General features: G+C 52.3%; 9 protein-coding genes across 9 annotated transcripts; 5 read left to right on the top strand and 4 right to left on the bottom strand.

The window, feature by feature from the left end:
- The first annotated feature begins 91 nt into the window (after positions 1-91).
- Positions 92-3,856, top strand: BJX68DRAFT_228416 (RNA-binding ribosome biosynthesis protein MAK21). Its single transcript, XM_071038854.1, has 4 exons — positions 92-935; positions 983-2,094; positions 2,146-2,692; positions 2,746-3,856. Exons 1-4 carry the CDS (start codon positions 141-143, stop codon positions 3,634-3,636), a joined length of 3,345 nt encoding a protein of 1,114 aa, XP_070903490.1. The 5' UTR covers positions 92-140; the 3' UTR covers positions 3,637-3,856.
- Positions 3,857-5,251: 1,395 nt separating this feature from the next.
- Positions 5,252-7,281, top strand: BJX68DRAFT_228412 (putative neutral amino acid permease). Its single transcript, XM_071038853.1, has 4 exons — positions 5,252-5,502; positions 5,557-5,683; positions 5,735-6,658; positions 6,711-7,281. The coding sequence occupies exons 1-4, from the start codon at positions 5,402-5,404 to the stop codon at positions 6,789-6,791; spliced, it is 1,233 nt and encodes a 410-aa protein (XP_070903488.1). The 5' UTR covers positions 5,252-5,401; the 3' UTR covers positions 6,792-7,281.
- Positions 6,855-7,281, bottom strand: BJX68DRAFT_164548 (uncharacterized protein). Its single transcript, XM_071036929.1, has one exon. It carries the CDS (start codon positions 7,185-7,187, stop codon positions 6,918-6,920), a length of 270 nt encoding a protein of 89 aa, XP_070903489.1. The 5' UTR covers positions 7,188-7,281; the 3' UTR covers positions 6,855-6,917.
- Positions 7,282-7,316: 35 nt separating this feature from the next.
- BJX68DRAFT_228411 (glycine decarboxylase subunit T) lies at positions 7,317-9,080 on the top strand. The gene is made up of 2 exons (XM_071038852.1): positions 7,317-7,733; positions 7,789-9,080. The coding sequence occupies exons 1-2, from the start codon at positions 7,351-7,353 to the stop codon at positions 8,834-8,836; spliced, it is 1,431 nt and encodes a 476-aa protein (XP_070903487.1). The 5' UTR covers positions 7,317-7,350; the 3' UTR covers positions 8,837-9,080.
- Positions 9,081-9,231: 151 nt separating this feature from the next.
- On the bottom strand, positions 9,232-11,916 carry BJX68DRAFT_262847 (glycoside hydrolase family 92 protein; the record flags this gene model as incomplete). The annotated part of the gene is made up of 7 exons (XM_071044543.1): positions 9,232-9,829; positions 9,874-9,974; positions 10,032-10,480; positions 10,530-10,669; positions 10,716-11,038; positions 11,086-11,729; positions 11,781-11,916. The coding sequence occupies 7 exons, from the start codon at positions 11,914-11,916 to the stop codon at positions 9,232-9,234; spliced, it is 2,391 nt and encodes a 796-aa protein (XP_070903486.1).
- Positions 11,917-12,792: 876 nt separating this feature from the next.
- Positions 12,793-14,327, top strand: BJX68DRAFT_228406 (PaaI family thioesterase). Its single transcript, XM_071038851.1, has 3 exons — positions 12,793-13,241; positions 13,317-14,029; positions 14,098-14,327. Exons 1-3 carry the CDS (start codon positions 13,079-13,081, stop codon positions 14,128-14,130), a joined length of 909 nt encoding a protein of 302 aa, XP_070903485.1. The 5' UTR covers positions 12,793-13,078; the 3' UTR covers positions 14,131-14,327.
- A 74-nt stretch (positions 14,328-14,401) lies between these two features.
- On the top strand, positions 14,402-16,051 carry BJX68DRAFT_228405 (H(+)-transporting V1 sector ATPase subunit C). The gene is made up of 5 exons (XM_071038850.1): positions 14,402-14,866; positions 14,937-15,031; positions 15,082-15,173; positions 15,223-15,715; positions 15,765-16,051. Exons 1-5 carry the CDS (start codon positions 14,566-14,568, stop codon positions 15,954-15,956), a joined length of 1,173 nt encoding a protein of 390 aa, XP_070903484.1. The 5' UTR covers positions 14,402-14,565; the 3' UTR covers positions 15,957-16,051.
- Positions 16,052-16,190: 139 nt separating this feature from the next.
- Positions 16,191-17,007, bottom strand: BJX68DRAFT_278240 (adenylyl-sulfate kinase; the record flags this gene model as incomplete). Its single annotated transcript, XM_071048493.1, has 2 exons — positions 16,911-17,007; positions 16,191-16,818 (listed from the first exon to the last, which is right to left on the bottom strand). Exons 1-2 carry the CDS (start codon positions 16,916-16,918, stop codon positions 16,191-16,193), a joined length of 636 nt encoding a protein of 211 aa, XP_070903483.1. The 5' UTR covers positions 16,919-17,007.
- Positions 17,008-17,201: 194 nt separating this feature from the next.
- BJX68DRAFT_228392 (putative succinyl-CoA synthetase subunit alpha) lies at positions 17,202-20,315 on the bottom strand. The gene is made up of 10 exons (XM_071038849.1): positions 19,629-20,315; positions 19,570-19,577; positions 19,409-19,522; positions 19,218-19,361; positions 18,786-19,168; positions 18,534-18,741; positions 17,886-18,487; positions 17,806-17,837; positions 17,464-17,756; positions 17,202-17,418 (listed from the first exon to the last, which is right to left on the bottom strand). The coding sequence occupies exons 1-10, from the start codon at positions 19,798-19,800 to the stop codon at positions 17,335-17,337; spliced, it is 2,040 nt and encodes a 679-aa protein (XP_070903482.1). The 5' UTR covers positions 19,801-20,315; the 3' UTR covers positions 17,202-17,334.
- Between the last annotated feature and the right edge of the window lie 391 nt (positions 20,316-20,706).

Here is a 20,706-nt window from a genome sequence, read left to right as displayed (position 1 = left end):
CCCAGAAATGCGGTCGGCGTCTCGGCAAAACAGCTTTTCCGGCGGCCTCTTTCGAGCGGCAGAATAAAAAAAATTGAGAAACCAGCCGGCCGATCAGGAACCAGCAGCCCACCAGCCAAATCAAATAGCCATTCTATATCATGGCTAAAGGCAAGGGAAAGCAGTCCACTGGGGCAAACTCGGTCCCGGTCAAAGGCAATGCCATCAAAGAGGCTCCCAAAGCCGACACTGAGGCAGACACTTTCCCTCAAATTGAGGAGAGCGCTTTTGCGGGTCTCCGCCAAAAGATCGAGCAGAGGCTGAAGGACGGTGCGAACAAGCAAAAGTCCAAGACCAACAAGTCGAAACCGGCTCCTGTCGAAGATGCGAAGAAGTCTAAGCAAAGTCCTGCGAAATCCGATGCGAAATCGAAATCCGGCTCCGACAAGAACAATCAAGGCAAGAAGCGCGATCGCAACGGCGATGTGATTGCTAGGGATGAGAAGAAACAGGACAAGTCGCAGAAGCCGGCGAACAAGGACGGTGACGATACTCTCAGGCAGGAAATTCTGGCTCTCGGAGGGACAGAGGAGGATTTTGAAATGCTTGCGGGAGTCGACTCGGAAGAAGAGGATGCAGACACTTCCGAGAAGTCAAAAGGAAATTCAGACGATGCATCGCTGCGGAAGGAATTGTCCAGCATCTTGGCTGCCGCTGGCCAATTCGTGCCCGATGACCTCGAAGATGAGGACGTGGACGGCGAGGAAGATGACGAGGAAGTAGAGGAAGATGAGGGTGAGGAAGAGGAATCAGAAGAGGTTGCTGAGTCCGACGAGCCTAGCTCAGAGAGCGAATTACCTGAGGAACCCTCGAAAAAGGAACCGAAGCAGCCGGCGAAAAAGGAGGTTAAACAATCAGAACCCGAAGTGGTCTTCCCGAAAGAATTCTCAAAGCTTGTGAGTACAGTCAAGCTCACCATTGAGTCCGATACTAATTGATATAGACCGTCCGACCCAGATCCGATTGGTTCATGACTGAGCTTCCTCCTGTTTCCTCTAAACAAACTACTGGACTTCCCCGACATCTAGTGGATCGCGTCTACAACCATGCGGTTTCGCTCCTCGAGAAAGAAAACAAGATGTACGCGGACGCTCAGCAAGCCTCGGCATCCTCCTCGTACAAGTTCTACAGCACGATCATGACCACCGGTACTCTCAGTGATAAGATTTCGGCTTTGACGCTGGCCGTACAAGAGTCGCCTTTGCATAATACAAAGTCACTGGAGAACCTGATTGCTCTTGGAAAGAAGCGCAGCCGTGCGCAGGCGGTGGAAGTCCTTCGCTCGTTGAAGGATATGTTTGGCCAGGGTACACTACTCCCGGGCGATAGGCGACTTCGCTCCTTCGCGAACCAGCCGTGTCTGGTTGCTGCTTTCCAGGATGTCGGAAGATGGTCTGAGGGGTCTCCTCTCCCAGGTGGTCTCCAGAACAGCCATCTGATCTTATGGGCCTACGAGCACTTCCTCAAGGAGCAGTACTTTGAGGTCCTCAAGATTCTCGAGGTGTGGTGTAACGACGAGATTGAGTTCTCCCGTTCCAGAGCAGTCAGTTATGTCTATGAACTCCTCAAGGAGAAGCCCGAGCAGGAAGCCAACTTGCTCCGACTACTAGTCAACAAGCTCGGCGACACATCCAAGAAGATTGCTTCGCGGGCCTCCTACCTGCTCTTGCAGCTGGAACAAGCGCATCCTCTGATGAAGCCGACGATTGTCAAGTCGGTGGAAGAAGTGCTGTTCCGGCCGGGGCAGAGCCAGCACGCCAAGTACTACTCGATCATCACCTTGAACCAAACCGTTCTGAGCATTAGGGAGGAGGAAGTTGGCGTTCAGTTGCTGGACATCTACTTTGCTCTTTTCGTCTCGTTGCTGAAGCCTAACAAGAATCAAAAGTTCAAGGGAGACAAGAAGCACAGCAAGGGCAAGAATCAAAAGGGGAAGAACCAAAAACAAAACGACAACTCCGAAGTTCAAACCGAGGAAATGCAGGACAAGCTGGTTTCCGCGGTTTTGACTGGTGTGAACCGAGCTTATCCTTTCACAAGCTCAAACACTGAGAGGTATGGTTACCGCCTCAAGAGTTAAGATAACGCAGCGCTAACTATAACCAGGCTCTCGAAGCATATTGAAACACTATTCCGCATCACCCATTCGTCAAACTTCAACACCAGCATTCAAGCTCTTATGTTAATCCAGCAAATAACGTCAACTCACCAGGTATCCTCCGATCGCTTCTACAGAACTCTTTACGAATCTCTCCTCGATCCTCGTGTGGCCACGTCGTCCAAGCAGTCTCTTTACCTCAACCTGTTGTTCAAGGCCTTAAAGAACGACGTAAACATTCGACGTATCAAGGCGTTTGTGAAGCGTATTGTGCAGGTCCTTGGGTTACACCAACCGTCCTTCATTTGTGGTGTCTTTTACCTGATTCGGGAACTTGAGAAGACTTTCAGAGGCCTGCGGTCCCTGTATGACCAGCCGGAAGACAACGAAAGCGACGACGAAGAAGTGTTCAGAGATGTCCCTGATGAGGATGACGAGAATCAGGAACAAGCTCCGGTTCCTGAGGAGAAGCCGCGCAAACCGCTCAACGGCTACGATCCTCGCAAACGCGATCCAGAGCACAGCAATGCCGATAAGACTTGTCTCTGGGAAATAGTAAGTTCTCTTTCCTCATATCACACAAGATAATCCGATTCTAACTCGTGCAGCTACCTTACCTGTCCCACTTCCACCCCTCCGTGTCCGTTAACGCGGAGCATCTGCTTGAGAACCGAACGATGAGCGGAAAGCCCGATATGACGATACACACCTTGACTCACTTCTTGGACCGATTTGTCTACAGAACACCCAAGGCCTCGGCCGGTACGCGTGGATCTTCGCTCATGCAGCCGCTTGCTGGTAGCGATGCGAAGGACCGGTTGGTAACAGCCGGTAAGCACGCCCAGGCACTGCCGCTCAACTCGGAGGCATTCTGGAAGAAGAAGGCAGAAGACGTTTCCGCAGAGGATGTCTTCTTCCACGAATACTTCAGCCGCCTTGGCAAGGACAAGGAGAAGGCTCATAAGAAGAAGACTAAGAAGGATATTGTCGAACGTGATGAAGAGGGTGACGAGGATCTCAGCGATGCCGAGTCAGAGATCTGGAAGGCCCTGGTTGATTCACGGCCAGAGCTCGACGGCGCGGAAAGTGACGACGACCTCGACCTGGATGACCTCGAGTCGGCATACGATCAATCCGATGAAGCAGAGGGTGATGATGACGAGGTCATATTCAACGACGAATCCGACGAGGAGATGGAGGATCTCGAGGACGAATTCGAAGAGGAGGTCGAGAAGCCAGCTGCCAAGTCGAAGAAATCCAAGAGCAAGGAAGACGAGTTCGACGAGGAAGACCCCTTCGACATGGATGTTTCAGACGAAGAAGCCTTCGTCGACAGCGACGAAGAGCTCCCGTCAGATGTGGAACTTGGTGGAGTGGAGCTCCCCAAGGACGACGACAAGAGCGATCGAAAGAAGAGACGCAAGCTCAAGCACCTGCCGACATTTGCATCGGTGGACGACTATGCGGCTTTGCTTGCTGGGGAGGACGAAGGGATGTAATAGACAGACTATATCCGAGGCCACGCCTGCACATACATAGAAAACATTTTCACGGTCGTTCCAAATTACTCCATGTAGGAAAGTTGCCCTGCATATCTAGTTGCCTGACTTAACCCCTTACTTGACCTGAAACTTAGCGATTCCCACGAGGCATGGAGATGCACCGTTGAGTTTAGCTTGGGGAGGCGTGGAGACTGTCCGGAATCGAGCGTAGCGTAACTCTGGCGGCGGCGCCTCAGACAACGTTCGCCCACTTGGTAAGATTTCCTCCACCTTGTGTGGGCGAAGCATTTGGGGCTCCCGTGATGTCATTTCCGACACTAAAATTCCACTTGGTCTATGGCGCAATCAGTCGAGAGAAAGGCGCGATGAAGCTTATGCAGGGATTTCTTTTCACACAGATTGATGATGGTCCTCCGAGCAGGCAGACACTCGACCTTTTATTCGAAGAACATTGGATACTCGGTATATTAAATGGTTCGGAGGTTTTCAGATTGTACAACTCGATCTCGCTGCCCTGAACACAAGAGTTGCGACCTCCGCCGGATGCGGGGCTTAAGCAACAATCGGAGAGTTCCGCCAGCGGCCACGCAGCGCCAGTGATTGGTGTTGGATCAACGCCCGGTGCCACCGTGCCCTTGGGTTACAGTGGTCGATGAACGCAGATTCGAATCGCGAATGCGACCACATCGGACGACAAGTTCCTGTCCAGCCAGCGGACGCATGGTCGGTTCAGGTCTGGCCGAGCACGTCATAACCTGTCGCCATCATGGCAGACAACATCCACTTTCCCTTGAGATTTACCATCCGTAGAATCGCAACCAGCTCATGGTTTGTAGGTTTGAATTTGCGACTGCCCCTAGGCGAGAAGCTTCGATAGAGTATCTAGAAAAACTGTGATGCGAGAACTTTCTTCTTTATCTTTGTAGACATCCTATCCTTTCCAAGGTTCCGACACATCCAGAGGACAGTGCAGAGTCAAGCATCCTCAAGCCTTTTAAGAGCTCGGCGACGCCGCTTGGCTTTGCTTTTCTCCGACTAAATTACTTGGAACCCAGTCCGTCGCCACTCCGTCTCTCGTTGGGTGTACTTGGCCGCTGGTAGGCTGCTGTACCCTCTGCTCCTCCCGCGTCCCAGGATCGCAGGCTTCTTAGCTTGTTCGATTTATTCTTCTCTATCCACTCTCCGAATCGCCTTCTGTTCTCGTCAGATTTTTCACTCAGTCTACTTTTCTGTACTTCTTCTCAGCAGATGTGAGTATACCTTTCTTCTCTCATCCTCCCAGTTCATGCTTCTATCGCTTGTTGTATACTGACGTACCACTTGCAGTCTAGTCGAGCACCAAGGAAAGGAGTATATGCCTCCGCAAGCTCAGAACTACTTTTCCCTCCTCTACTCAGTTCGCTCCTTCCACCGCCGCTTCGTGCGCTCGATAAAATGGCGGGATTCTCTACAAACCCCCCGCACGAGCATGACCGCTTGTCCCACTCTGACAACTCCGTCGAGCGGTTGAAGGACAAGGATCTCGAGGGCCAACGTCAAGGAGGCCTGTCCGACTCAGATTCAGGCGAGATCGGCCGACAAATCGAACTTGAGGCAGAGAACTCGATCAAGTACCGGACATGTAGCTGGCAGAAGGTGTGTTGCGCGGAAATCTAAGATCTATGGTTGGCGCGGGAGGCTCCGTTTGGAATGCGATGCTAATTCTTTGGTTCCCTGTTAGACGGCCGCGCTGCTCTTCTCAGAGTATATTTGTCTCGCCATAATGTCGTTTCCCTGGTCGTATTCTATCCTCGGTCTTGTGCCGGGATTGATTCTGACCGTGTTCATCGCGGGGGTGGTTCTATATACGTCACTCATTATCTGGTTCGTCGGTCGCTGTTCGTGGGATTTCTCGACTTCATAACTGACACACTCCAGGCGATTTTGTCTAAGACACCCGCATATTCGCGATGTGTGCGACATTGGACAACACCTATTCTTCGGCTCGAGGATAGCTTGGTATTTGACCGCTGTCATGTTCCTCTTGAACAACACGTTCATCCAGGTACGCTTTTCCGTGGCCTCGGTCGTCGTTCGAGTTTTCTAACATCAGTAGGGCTTGCACTGCTTGGTCGGCGCCGAGTACCTCAACACCATTTCGGGCCATGGAACTTGCACCATCGTGTTCTCCCTAATCACTGCGATCGTCTCTCTTGTCTGTTCGATCCCGCGTACATTCAACACTTTATCCAAGGTCGCGACCATTTCAGCCTTCGCGACATTCGTCTCCGTCATGCTAGCCGTTATCTTCTCCGCTATCGAGGACCATCCTGCGGGCTACAGCCTTGCGGACGGCGACCCCATTGTTAGGGCTACCCCGGCACCTGGCACCACCTTCGTCTCTGGCATGAGCGCTTTTTTGAATATCAGCTACACATTCATTGGTCAGATTACACTTCCTAGCTTTATCGCTGAGATGAAGGAGCCAAAGGACTTTTGGAAGTCCGTTACTGCCGTCACAATCGCAGAAATTATCGTCTTCAGTCTGGTCGGGTCTATCGTGTACGCGTATACCGGAAACCAGTACATGACGGCTCCCGCGTTCGGGTCTATTGGCGACGAGACATACAAGAAAATCGCCTTTTCGTTTATGGTTCCGACGATCATCTTTTTGGGAGTTTTGTATGCATCTGTTTCGGCACGCTTCGTCTTCTTCCGCATCTTCGAGGGCACCCGCCACAAGGGTAACCATACGTTTGTCGGCTGGGCTAGTTGGATTGCTATTCTCGCCGTTCTGTGGACCCTCGCCTTCATCATCGCCGAGGTCATCCCCTTCTTCTCCGATCTCCTCTCGATCATGAGCTCACTGTTCGATTCGTTCTTCGGTTTCATTTTCTGGGGTGTCGCTTACCTCCGTATGAGGCACGAGGATTACGGGCCGGACTTTTATAAGAAACGGGGCTTCCGTGGGTGGGCTGGCGCAATCTTCAACGTTTTCTTGATTGGTGTGGGCCTGTATTTCCTAGGCCCAGGCACTTACGTTCGTCTTTCCGTCCAGTTCTTAAGCTTCTGCGTTACTGACATGATAATAGGCCTCTATCGAAAGTGTTATCCTGAACTACGAGGCTGGAACCGTGGGAAGTGCCTTTTCATGCGCCGACAACGGGCTTTGATCATTATTCTTTACTGATTGGCTCTCTAATCTTACCTTCAACTTGCTTTTTCTTTTGATAGATGGGGACGTGGCTGGAAATGCGTCTTGATTGCTTGTCATATTTGATGATGTATGAGATTGTTTCTCATTTGTTGAAACTTCGAACAATACAAGATTGCCAGCTCGAGCAGTGAAGAGCTCCACGGATTCGAGTTAGGCGAATCCATCTGCCTCGGAGAACAACAGAACTCCGGAGTGGAACCGAGCCCTTCACAGCGATTGTCTGATTTCCGCAATCACCGCATAGCGAAGTATAGTAGACGATAGATGCAGCGCCGTAGACCTGATATATAGAGAACCCGTAAATAATCCGTCGTAGACAATAGAGTAATAACGAAGACGAAAAAGCACACATTCGGAAGCATGTGCTGAACTTGGCTTATCTTATCGCTCCGCGGGATTTTCCTATCACACGTGACTTTGCCGACTGCTATGACGCTTTTCTGGAGCTGCCCTGGATCTTCAATCCTCTTCTCCTTCCGCACTTTCCTGTCCTCAATTCTACAAGGATATCCATCATGTCTGCTGTACGGCCCCTACGACGAGGTCTTCACCTCCTTGGATCGAAATCCATTGTGCGAACAGTCCCTGTTGGCGTCAATGGCACATTGACTGCCGTCCCGCGCGGGCTTGTTTCTCCGCAGGCCCGCTGCGCTCTCCGCTCTCCAATTTCTGGACGTTCTGTTGCGCTCCCAGCCAACAATGGCGTGAGATACGCTTCAACCGCGGTGCCGGTTGGCTCGCTGCGAAAGACACAGCTCTATGACTTGCACCTTGAAAAGGGCGCCAAAATGGTCCCCTTTGCGGGGTTTGCCATGCCCCTCCAGTACTCCGATCTTAGCCATGTTGAGAGCCACCACTGGACGAGAGAAAAGGCGAGCTTGTTTGATGTGAGCCATATGTATGTCCTCCCACCCTCAATTGCATATCAAAATACTAATATCTTGGTATTACAGGGTCCAGCACAAGCTCAGCGGACCAGGGGCCCTAGACCTCCTCATGAAGGTCACCCCCTCATCCCTCGACAAGCTCCAAGACAACACATCCACCCTCTCATGCCTCCTTGAGCCCTACACCGGCGGTATCGTCGACGATACCGTCATCACCCGCCTATCCAAGGACACCTTCTACTTCGTCACTAACGCCGGTCGCCGCGACGAGGACCTCGCCTTCCTACAAGCCGAAATCGACATCTTCAAGTCCGCCAACCCGGGCAAGCACCTCACCTGGGAAATCCTCGAAGACCGCGCTCTCATCGCCCTCCAAGGCCCCGAGGCCTCCGCCGCCCTGCAACCTCTCATCAAGGGCGCGGGCTCCGATCCCGCCGCAGACCTCTCAACCCTCTACTTCGGCAACTGCCGCTACCTCCACCTCAACCTCCCCGTCGCCTCTGAAGAACCTCTCCTAATATCCCGAACGGGGTACACAGGCGAAGACGGCTTCGAAATCTCCATCCCAGCCCCCCTCGCAACAACCGTAACAACCACCCTCCTCGAGAACCCCTCCGTCCGCCTCGCCGGCCTCGCAGCCCGCGACTCCCTCCGCCTCGAGGCCGGAATGTGCCTCTACGGCCACGACATCTCCACCTCCCAGACTCCCCCCTCCGCTGGCCTCGGCTGGATAGTCGGCAAGGACCGCCGCGACCCATCTTCCCCGGCATCACGCTTCAACGGCGCCGAGACGATCCTCCCGCAACTCGCGTCTCCCGCAACAACCCTCTCGCAGCGCCGTGTAGGATTCACGGTTGAAAAGGGCTCGCCTGCCCGTGAGGGCGCGATTATCGTTGATATCAACGACGAGTCCAAGACGCAGGTTGGGGTCGTGACCTCGGGATTGCCGAGTCCGTCGCTTGGTGGTACGAATATCGCCATGGGGTATATTAAGCAGGGGTTGCATAAGAAAGGGACGGAGGTGGGGATCCTGGTACGGAATAAGGTGCGCAAGGCGACTGTTACGGCCATGCCGTTCATTGAGACTAAGTTCTATCGGCCGCCGAAGGCGTGATTTGGTCAGAAGCAAAATGGTTGCAGTATTGTCTAGCGGTGTTGCTCAGTTTCTTTGATTTGACGTGGGCTTGATGATGTATGTATATATTATGGTTTCTTGTTTTGTTGCAGCAATATGCAGCAATATGCAGTGCTATGCTGTGTTCGGGTTCAACATCTTAACCCTTGCGATGATTTCTTATTCGATTAGATATGCTTGACCCTCAACGGAGTCTGAATAACAATCAACTCATTGATCTTAAGTTTTTTTTTTCTCAATTCGCTGTGATAAAGCTTATTACATGGGTAGTAAGTATTGGTGAGATCCGTCACGTGGCCGTGAAGACCCTAAAAAGTAATCCGAACTCCCTAGTGACCCCGAGAGCAGACTGTCAGTCAAAGGGACACCTTCGCCTAAGCCTGAACCTCCAGCAGACTCGTCACCGACAATGACGGCGGAAGATCATTATCCCCACTTCCCCAGGTACTCTCGTTCCTCCCCAGGGTAAGCACGAGCTCACCACCCTCAGTAAAGAACTCATGCCCGATCCAGTTTCTCGTATAAGGCCGACCGTCCAGCGTCGCAGACTGGATATAAATATTGTTATAGGCCGAATCGAATCCCACCGTGCGAATTCTCGCGGTACGCCCTGTAACTGGGGAGGTAATGTCGACTGATTCGAAAAATGGCGCTGTGATCAGATACACGTTCTGACCTGGGTTCGGGAATAGACCCATCATGGTCATCGCGACAAATGAGCCCATTGCACCAGAGTCATCATTCCCTGGGAGGCCTCCTGGAGTAGGGTTGAAGAAGCGCGGGATGTAGAAGTGGGCGCGGGCGGTGGATTTGCCAGGGCGTCCGGCGTAGTGGTATTGAAAGACGGTGAGGAAGGATGGTTCGTTGCCGATGTCAGTGATATTTTGATCGTGGAGATAGTCGAGGCGACGAGTAAATTGATCTGGGCCACCGAGGAGAGTGACCAGAGTGGCCATATCGTGTGGAACAAAGCTAACTGATTAGCAGAAAGATCCGCGCGAGAGAAAGTGACATACAATTGGTACTCCCAGATGCTAGACTCAAAAGTCTCCGCCCCGGTATTCTGCAAAGAGCAGGCTCGGCCACTTCTGTCGACACTAGAGCATGTTATCGGGTCCTGGAGAAGTCAGTATCGAAAACCTACCGACGAACTTCCGACGAACTGACGGCTTACCTGGTAACCCCATGTTCCATTCAAGTGCTTTGGCTGGAAGAAACCAACAAAGCCAGTGTCGGTATCATTAATGGCAGACCTCTGATCCGCTCGGAAGAGGTTTTGCCAGTATCTCGATGTTCTCTCGAAACGTTCAACATCTGTCGTCCGGTTAAGACCGCGGGCCATTTGTGAGATGGTGAAGTCATTATATGAGTACTCCAAAGTTCGAGAGATACTCCGCGTCATAGTCCCGAAGCCCACATGGTCGAAATCTTCTACAGGGATGTAGTTGAGAGACTTCCAGCTAGCCAAGCCTCCACGGCCTTCATTCGACCAGGCAAAAGGCTCTTCTTCGGCGTCTTTCCAAACCGCGGCATATCCATCATCCCAGTCGATACCTTCGCTAAGGCCCTTTACATATGCATCGGCAAGGACAACGTCTGCGTTAGAGCCACCTTGTGTATAGCCTGCATCATTTAGTACTGCCCCATCAACGAAGAGTAGGATATATCCTACCTTTACACAGTGACATTCGGCAATCAGGAAGCCATCCAAGATGCCGCTGTGTATCAACCAGAGAGCGAACCATCTGTGTTACAGCTGAAGGATCCACGATCGTCAAGAAAGGGAGCTGTGATCTGAATGAATCCCAGAGACTGTCGTCTGTCAGAAAAAGCTCGTTCAAGACGAAAGCTAGCATACCAGTAGAAGGAGTCAAAGTACGGCTCGGCACTCCTCCATAGTGGATTTTCGCCGGTATAGTTCTGCGGGTTCACGAAGGTCCGGTAAATCCCAGAGTAGAAGTTGGTCAGTACAGAAGCATCCACGCCCGTCCTTGACACGCGAATCGGGGCAAGCTTCTCAGTCCACAAGGCAACTGCAGCAGCCTGGGTCGACTCGAAATCAAAGTCGGGTATCTCAGCTTCAGCATTCTGGCATGCCTGAGCGCTACTGATAAAGCTCAAGCCCACACGAGCACTGATCGTCTGGTTCGAACGAGCATTAAACCGCACGAACCCTCCAGCCTACAGTTCGTCAGCCGGCAGCACCTATACATGTAGGGGTAACCCACTGGGAGAGGATATCCGTTGATGCTTCTGGGCACCGTAATATTCTTCACATCGGTGCTTGCCCGGGAATTGACGAATATCCCGTTGTCACGAATCCCTGCCTCGCTGCTGAAATCTGCGCAGAAATACGGCTCATACGAGCCACTACCGAAGCTCGGCAGAAATCGGGCACTGCCTCTAAGTCGACCGGTTGTTTCATCTACTGAAACGGAACCGTTGTCTTGTCGGGAATCAGACAAATCAGTGAGGTCCAGCAGGATGAGAGGACTGGTATTCTGGCTTGATGGAAACTGGAAGCGAAAGAGAGACGTGTGGTGGGATGTGGTCATATCTACACGAATCCCGGAGCTCAAAGTCAGAGCAAAATAGCCAGGGCTAGCCACGACAGATGTTTGATCGAACGTCGTTTTTCGCTCTCTTTTGGGATACCGACAGCCGTTGACTTGGTCATCCGCGCACGATACGTAGGGAAAGAGAGGGAAATTCCCAAGCGAGGGCTGGCCTCCTGTCCCTGAATCGTGCAAACTAGAAAACCCAGTGATTCTACTGCTATCGAGGGTAAATCCTCCCTGGTTACTCCTCGAATCGGTGTCGGCTACTGCCTTTGCCATGCCATATGGGATAGTAGCTCCAGCAAATACGTTTCCTGAGCGAGTTAGAAGAGCTTCTCATTTCAGGACACCGTCGACGTAGGTACCTCCATTTGTACTCCCAATGAGTGGGTTAACATATTGGATCACCTCATACTCCTCGACCGCAGAACGAAAAGGAGCACTTGCATCGCCCAAGGCAATTGTAGCCAGAAGCAGCGCGATCAGCAAGAAAGAGACCATTGAAAACGAAAGTGGTGTTCAAGAGAGGGAATGAGACTGTGAACATCGACGCCTAACGATTGTGTTGCTGATTATAAGCAGGAGAGTCTGGAGTGTCGGTCCTCTGGAATGTAGCTTGGTATGCCCGCGCTCACGATGGGAAAAGAGTTGGACATCGGGATAGCCCCTTCCCCAGAATCTGACAGGGGCGATCATCATCCCAGGGCTAACAGATGCCATTGTGAATCAAGCAAACGCCCCTGGCGATCGGTGGTCTGGGCGACCGATTGGAGAATCAATCTTGAGGACTGTTGCATTATCTGCAGCCTGCAGGGGGTGAACAAGTCAGTCCCGGGCTCATGGTTCCAGATCTCATTAAGGGCGAGGTGATGAAGCAGTCCTTGCGTTTGGGAGCTGCAGGATCCCGAAGACCGATCGAGACATCGTGCGAGCACAAGTGGATGAAAATGCAATTAATGGAAGTCCGTGCCTGAGCACGAAATGGACTCGGAGAAGCAAACAATCTCCCATTCTAGACAGAGTCAGTCACGTTCTGTCTGCCATCAAACAGGTTAGTGAACTTTGTTTCTGGCTGAGCAACTGGGAAGTCAGTATCTTGGCTCGGATGGACTGAGTGTTCCACGGCCAGGCAGATCTATATCAGACGCGATATAGCTTACTTCGAGATATCTTAGTTTCGCCATCCTATAACCAATGCGTTGATACCGTAGTACGGAGTACATAGTGTTGTGCATCTTAGTCCCCCTCAGGGTTTCGTGCATCAAAGTTGTACAGAATCGGCCCATACCAGTTGCATGACATCAGCCTCGAAAATTGTATATCTTCTCAGCTGAGTCGAGAATTTCTTCAAACTCTTCACAATCCAATGTTATCCACGCCCTCCTGTCATAAACTGAGAATGAGCCGAGGCACTTTGACGACTGCGCTGGCGCTCCGCCAATCAGAAGAGTGCCGGGCGCGAGTCACTCCGCCTCCGACTGGAGCGCGACATGGCAAATCTTTGGGGAGAATCGGCGAGTCCGTACCAAAGAACCAGGACCGAGGACAACGCGCGCCCCAATGACATTATTCTTCACGCTCGTTGATTGACCCTGGCTTATCTGTTTCAGTCGCTCCTTTCCCACTCTCCTTAAGTCCCTCGGGCCCAGATCTCTCCGTCGCCATGCCAGGAACATTGATCCCAACGTTGATTCGGGCTGTCCCCACTACACCCAGGCTCCATGTTTCTTGTCTTTCTACAAATGGGTTGAAGTCCGCCCGGTCACGCCAAGTTCCTCAGCTTTTGCTTTCAGGCTTTTCATCTCAGCGTGCATATTCTACCGCCGGTGGGTTCCATTCTCCCGTCATCCGCTATCTGTCTCGGGGAGATCGTATTGCTAACGGCCGCGCCTTGGCTCCAGGTTCTGAATCTATAAATCCCAAGCCCCGTTCATATTTCCGCCGCATTCTCGGTTTCACAGCTCTCGCAGCATTCTCATTTACCGCTGGATTCAGTTATCAATTCTTTTCTTCCGCAAATAGCATCATGACTGTCCCGATCTCCGACGAGGAAACCCTGACCGCATTCACTCCTTCCGATGAGTTTACGCAAAAGGTCGAAGACCACATCCACAACCATCCCCTGGCTCAAGCGCTCCGGGAGGACCCTGCCTATAGCGGATCCAGACCATATCTGAAGATACCAGAGAAAATCCGCACTCGCAACCTCACTGCTGGTACTCTTTCAAACTCCCAGGGCATCGTGGTTCCGCCTCTTGTTTTCTGCAACAAGGAAACTAGCAGCCTCGTCTCGATCATATACCTTGGCCCGAATGTCTCTGGTCACCCGGGCATCGTCCACGGTGGGCTTCTTGCTACGCTGCTAGACGAGGGCATGGGGCGGGCTGCTTTTCTCGTCCTGCCGAACAAGGTTGGCGTTACTGCCAACTTGAATGTCGACTACCGAAGACCTGCCATGGCCAACAACTACTTTGTCATGCGTGCGCAGGTTGTCAAGTCTGAGGGCCGCAAGGCGTGGGTTGAAGCTCACATTGAGACTCTTCCTGAGGAGGGCAAGGAACCGGAGGTGTTGGTCGAAGCGAGGTCACTATTCATAGAGCCAAAGATGGCAGCGGTATGTTTCCACCCATATATTGCTGATACGGCGATACAGAACTGATAGGACTAATGGACCTTCCACAGACAATGCCAAACCTGCACAAATTCGCCAGCTAGAATTTCCCCGTGTGATGATGGTTGTCCGGGGACTTTTGAAGAGGATTGTAGTTGTCTATGTTATCCTGGCGTGCACATGGATGGAATATTTGCGATAATTTTGATCTTGTACATATTGTTTTCGGAGTATAGACCACCACAGTTGCCCTTTTTTAATCAGCCGTAACTGCAAATAATATCATCTCAAGTATATATTGTTTTGGCTGCAGATATTCATAGTTGCGTAGTACGAGACTAGCGCCCCGACCGCCTCCGCCAACGACACCCGTAGCTTCGGGACACCAGGTGGACAGCTCCAACGCCCACTACATCATTCCAGTTCGACTCAGTCGCCAGCTTCCATCCACAACTGCTCCATGCCCGCCTGTCGAGCGCGGCGATAGTTCTCGTTACTCCTCTCTCCTTCGCCTCGTTTAGATAATAGTACCCACCACCATGTCCAAATCCACCAAATACCTCCTCATCTCCCTCCCCACGTCGATTACCCCATCGCACCACCGCGACGATGCTCTCGAAGCCATAACAGCTACAATCTCTCCAGATAACGGCTCTGTCACTCCGTTTTCAATTCCCGAATTCAAAATTGGCACGCTCGATGCCCTCGTGCAGCAGGCCGACGAGCTGGCGAAGCTGGAGGCTGCTTGCCAGGGTGTCGTTGGAAAGGTCGGCGATGCTTTGAGGAATATCCTAGACGGTGATGAAGGGCAGATTGAAAAGATGAAGACGGTGAATGATAGTATGCTCGCCACTCTTTTTCCTGTCTGTTGCGGGAAAGAAGGGTGTGAGGTGAGGCTAACTGAGGGTAGAGCCTGTGGATCAGTACCTTCGGACATTCTCGTGGAATAAGGTCAAATACCGGGCGGATAAGTCGTTGGCGGAACTGATTGATCTGCTACAAAAGGTAGGGCTATGAGGAGAGCTCGAAGGTCCGACGGAGCTAACTTCGAGCAGGAGGCAGCTAGCATCGACAACGATGTCCGGTCGAAATACTCCCAGTACAACCAGGTCAAGAATACGCTGGCCACTCTTCAACGGAAACAAACGTACTTCACTCTAGCATATGCATACGAAAGCCGAACTAACTTCGCGTAGGGGAAACCTCGCCACCAAATCCCTCGCCGCCGTCGTCGACCCCCGTACCCTCGTCCAGAACTCCGAATACATCGAGACACATCTCATCGCAGTCCCAGGACAACAGGTGAAGGAATTCCTCAAGACCTACGAAACCATAGCGCCAATGGTCGTCCCCCGCTCCGCGACCCTAGTGGCACAAGACGACGAGTTCACACTGTACGCCGTAACGACATTCCGCAAGCACAGCACGGAGTTTGTCCACAAGTGTCGCGAGCAGAAATGGATCCCGCGTGACTTCAAGTATGTCGAGGGCGGGAAGGAGGAGGAGCGCCGGGAGGTCGAGCGGGTCGGCGGAGACGAACGCAAGCTTTGGGGTGAGACGCTGCGGCTGGGACGCACGGCGTGGAGCGAGGCGGTCATGGTATGGGTGCATGTGCTTGTACTCAGGGTGTTTGTCGAGACTGTCCTTCGGTATGGACTGCCGCTCGACTTTGTCTGCACACTTGTCAAGGTACGTACCACCACCACCTTATCATTCGAGACAAGTCTAACAAGGGCAGACACCCGGCACAAAACAAGCCGACAAGGCGAAGCGGAACCTCGACGAAAAGTACTCGTACCTGGCCGGAAACGCCTTTGGACGAGACAAGAAGGGCCGGGTCAAGAAGGACGACCCGAACGAGCTACATGCTGTTGAGGGCGCTGCAGCAGAGTACACGGCCTATGTGTCTTATGATTTCGAATTCAATTAATCGGCCGGTTTGTCTATATTTTGTACCTGGTTGGTTACTGCCTGCATGGATGGTAGCGTACATATACCGTATACTAGCAATTGTTACTTCAAACAACACACTAGATGTAATCTATAAAATGAGTAATGATGTATGTACAGAATACCAGTGGTATCGATCTATCTGCACGCACGCATGTCTATCCAGCGACATACCCTTCAATCATTCAAGAAATACCCGAAATCAAAGAAATACTTACTCCTTCTTAGGAGGCAAGTACCCCTTGGAATCCAGATACTCAATAATCTGCTTCACAGCCTCAACAACCGGCAAATCGACATTGCGCACATGGACCTCGGGCGCCTCAGGCGCCTCATACGGGCTACTAATGCCCGTAAACTCCTTAATCACACCCTCCCTGGCCTTCTTATACAACCCCTTGGGATCCCTCTGCTCCGCAACCTCAATCGGCACATCAATATAGACCTCCACAAACGGCAACCCAGTCTCCTCACCCGGTGTAGGAACCTCATGCAACTCTCTCGCGGTCTGACGATCCTTGCGGAAGGGCGAGATGAAGCTGGTGATGGCGATGGTCGCGCTGTCGGCAAAGAGCTTGGCGACCTCCGCGATGCGCCGGATGTTCTCGTTGCGGTCGGCGTCGCTGAAGCCCAGGTCCTTGTTGAGTCCGAAGCGCACGTTGTCGCCGTCCAGGCGGTAGGCGGAGACGCCGCGCTCGCGGAGAAGCTGGTGCTCGAGTTCAACGGCGATGGTGGATTTCCCGGAGGCGGAGAGGCCCGTTAGCCAGATTGTGAGGCCGCGTTGGTTGCGCAGCTCGCTGCGCTCCTTGCGGGTGAGGGCCGAGGCGTGGAAGGTGATGTTCCTGGCGGTTCTGTTAGTTGTTGATTCTTTGTGAGGGGGGTTGTGAGGGAGGAGTGGGGTAAGGAGGGCTTGGTGGTAGAGAGGGGTACGAACGTGGCCATTTTGGGGGATCTGAAGTCTGTATCCTTGAAGAGTTAAGGAATTGGTATGATTTATGAAGATAAGTCGGGAGGATGAAGGAAGAGAGGGGCCGACGTGTCGGAGAGAAAAAAGGACGGGCGGACGGGACGAGATCGGAGGGGGCGTGGCGGGGCTCTTTTCCACTGAGCGCGGGGGCATAGATCTGGTTAGGATTTTAGGGAGGATCAAAGGCCTCATCCCACGCATCAATGGCGACGATTGCATAATATATTCTATCTGTGAACAAGTCTTGAAACTTTAAAGCACGTCTATCATGTCATTCATGCTAGTATGGCATCAGTGTTGGCGCTGTACATCTAGATCTTCACCTGTCTCTATATCCAAGCCCAGCCCTTTATTGAAGATTGCCCAATTCATTAAAATCAAGTAGCAGGTCTTAAAATTCCGCAAGGCTGATCACTTCCTTGGCGGCTTCCTCAAAGCTATCGAACGCACGTAGAGGAAGGCCACTTTCGGCGATCTATATGGTCAGTATCCTGCTCGTTGCTGATCTGTGGTTGCTTACCATCTTCTGTCCTAGCTCCTCGTTTGTCCCCCGCAGACGCACAATCACAGGAACCTGCATGTCTAGTTCTTTAAAGGCAAGGATGATTCCCTCAGCAATCATATCGCACCTCGTCAGTCCTCCAAAGATGTTGACAAAGACCGCCCTGACGCGGGGATCCGAGGTGATGATCTTGAATGAGGCCTTGACCGTCTCGGACGTAGCCTTGCCGCCTGTGTCGAGAAAGTTGGCGCATTGTCCGCCGTGTATCGAGAGCGCATCCACGGTGTTCATCGCCAGGCCAGCGCCGTTCACTGTTTCATCAGTACAGACCCTCTCATATTAGCTGAGTGGATATCTCACCTAGGGTTCCAATACTGCCTTCGCCCTCCAACCTATGATCCGTTAGCCTGACTCCCGGTAAGTAGGTCTAAAATCCCTACTTCACGTAAACAATTCCGTCTCTCTCTGCCTCTACCTCCTCAGGCACCTCTTCCGCTACATTCCTCAGCTGGTGTACCTCCTCTTGGCGACCCGAGCTGCGAAAGGCCGCGTCATCAAATCCGAAACGGGCCCCCCGCACCTCAAACGACCCGTCGGCATAATTAGCTCGAACTTGGAGCGTAAAGGCTTCCTTCTCTTTGTATATCCGCCATAGTGCTTGCACCAACTCTGCCAGTTTCTCGTGTGCGCTTTCCGGGAGCTCAAGATCTGCAGCTGTGGCTGTAATGGTAGGACTCGAGGCGTCGAACTTTTCTGTATTATACGAAAAGGGTAGGCGGGTGATGCTGCTAGGTTCGAATTCAGGTGATGTTGAGATGATGAGTGTAGGACTGAGCGCAGCCCTGTCGATGGTGAGAGAGAGGTAAAAGTCCAACACCGACTCCGCTCCCTCGTTAACGCGAATGCCCTCTTTCTTGAGCATATACAGAGCTTGGAATTGCTTGATGTACAGACTTCGAGCTTGGACTTTCAGATGAGAGTCTGGTCGGACACGTCTCATAGTGTGCAGTCCTCTTTTCTGGTCCCGGAAACTACTGGCAGACTGCAACGCTAAGCATATGTTGAGATCCAGGATGAGGGTCACTTACGCCTATTTTCTTCCTACCAGATTTACTCAAAAGAGTCTTCATCCCCTGTCCGAACTTCTCCGGATGATGAACCATGACCGCGCCCGCGCGCTCAAGAGCGTTGTACTTCTCCTCTGGGAAAGGGTCGCCAGGCGCCGTCCAGGCACCGGCATGGCCCATGATCCGTCCATGGGGAGCTGTGAGACCACCGATAAGAGCCATGATCGGCCTTGTTCGTTAGCAAGTCCCATGCATGTAGAGCGAGAAACATACTTCGGGTTCGTAGTCCTGCGCCGGTAATCCGTAATCCAATCTGCCGCCTCCATTTCCGCCGCACCACCAAGCTCACCAACCAGGATGATCCCCTCTGTATCCGTGTCCTCCTCGAAGACCTTCAGCGCGTCAACAAAATTGGTACCGGCGAGAAGATCCCCGCCCATACTGATGCACAGACTTTGACCCAGGCCGGCGCGTGTTGTAGACGCAACTGTCTCGTAGCTCAGAGTGCCCGACTTTGCGACAATGCCTATGCTGCCCGGAGCAAAGCATGGTAGAGGTTGGAATCCAATTCGGCATTTTCCAATCGCGGAGATAATGCCGGGGCAGTTTGCGCCGACAAGTCTTGTTTTTGATTGTGTTTTAAGGATAGAGTGGACCTATGGCGCATCAGTATAGATCTTCTCCTTGCTGAAAGTGGTTTCATACTCTGAGGATGTCATGCAGCGGGACATGCTCCGCCACTGCTACGACGAGCGGGATCTCTGCCTCAATGGCCTCTTCAATGGCCTTTGCCGTTTGGTTGCCGGGGACATAGATTGCTGAAGCGTCCGGCTTCGCTCGCTCTTGGGCCTGTAATTGTGAGCACATAGCTTTGATCTATCATTGGCATGACAAACCGCTTTGACAGATGGAAAGACAGGCAGGCCAAGGTGTTCGCCTTCAACTCCTGGCTTCACACCACCAACAATCTTCGTTCCCCAAGCTAGGGACTCTTTCACATTTGCTGTAGCCTATTCTGTTAGCGGCAATCAGACGACTCCATCGGCGGGGACTATACCTGTCTTCCTGGAACACTGTAAGCAACGCTCTGTTTTTAGGGAGTACCGCTATCCGTACCTGTGAATCCTTGGAATAAAACTCGAGTATGTGCGCCAATCTTGAGGTTCGGGAGCGTATCCGCATAGTCGCAGCGGCGTGACGAAGTGGAAAACAGCTTGATATGTTTCGTTGACGCTCGCAAAAGGGGCGTTCTTTGCGTCCGCACAGTCAACGAGCATAACCCGGTCATAGCGAGCTGGAATCTCAATTCCACTAGATATATGCAGTCATATGATGTTGCGCCTTCTGGTGACGCCCGTCGCGAGGAACAGGAATATCAATCGAGCTCCTGCTCGAAGATAAGGCTAAGCTATCAACCTCGGGGAGATCTGGGGTGAATAAACGCGTCTCCGCGCCGGTCTCGGACTGCTCGCCGACCATTTCCGAGACGGCTTTTTATTGGTGTTCTCGGAAGAAGCAAAGAAGCCGCCAGCACTCGGAAATCCCTGGACCACATGTCGGTCATCGGCCGAACAACACAATGGGCGAGCATCATCCCACTTCTCCATATAGCCGTTTTCGGCAACATGAAGGATCTGGGGGTTTGGCCTGATGAAATGGCTGCTCAAGCAGAGTCAACATTGTGTCAGCGACAGCCCTACAATGCAACCTAGTAGATAGTCGCAGAGTGTAACAGCTGACGAGTTCTATTCCCAACATCATACGTAACCTGCTGCGGGCTGCACACTCAGCTCTCGACAACCTGCAGTCACTGTGATCGAATGTTCTCTGGAAACGCTCCTGGGCGAGACGATCAATTGCTTCCCCAGAACCAAAGCTGACTTCCAAGTTCAGCGCTCATTCCGGACAATGCAACCTCCCAATCAGCGACCCAAAAAGCCCCATTCCCAATCACGAGACTCGACCAAACAAAGCGGGGTTTGCGACAAACTCCACGACTGACGCCATACATTATCCCACACTCCAATCGCCGACTATTAATAACTCCCCAGCATAATTTGACTCCAGCCATATATCGGGTCTAGACGGTCGACAAAGGGGGTTCGAATATGGCTACAAAGCCAACGTCGAGCTCGAAGGGTCTGTCTGTCACTTTTCTTTTCTCTCGTTCAGTCCAACCTGCTACTATCAGCTA

This window comes from Aspergillus pseudodeflectus (assembly GCF_044049435.1).
Source record: "Aspergillus pseudodeflectus strain CBS 756.74 chromosome Unknown BJX68scaffold_5, whole genome shotgun sequence".
NCBI lineage: Eukaryota > Fungi > Ascomycota > Eurotiomycetes > Eurotiales > Aspergillaceae > Aspergillus > Aspergillus pseudodeflectus.
This window is presented reverse-complemented; position numbering and strand designations above follow the sequence as displayed.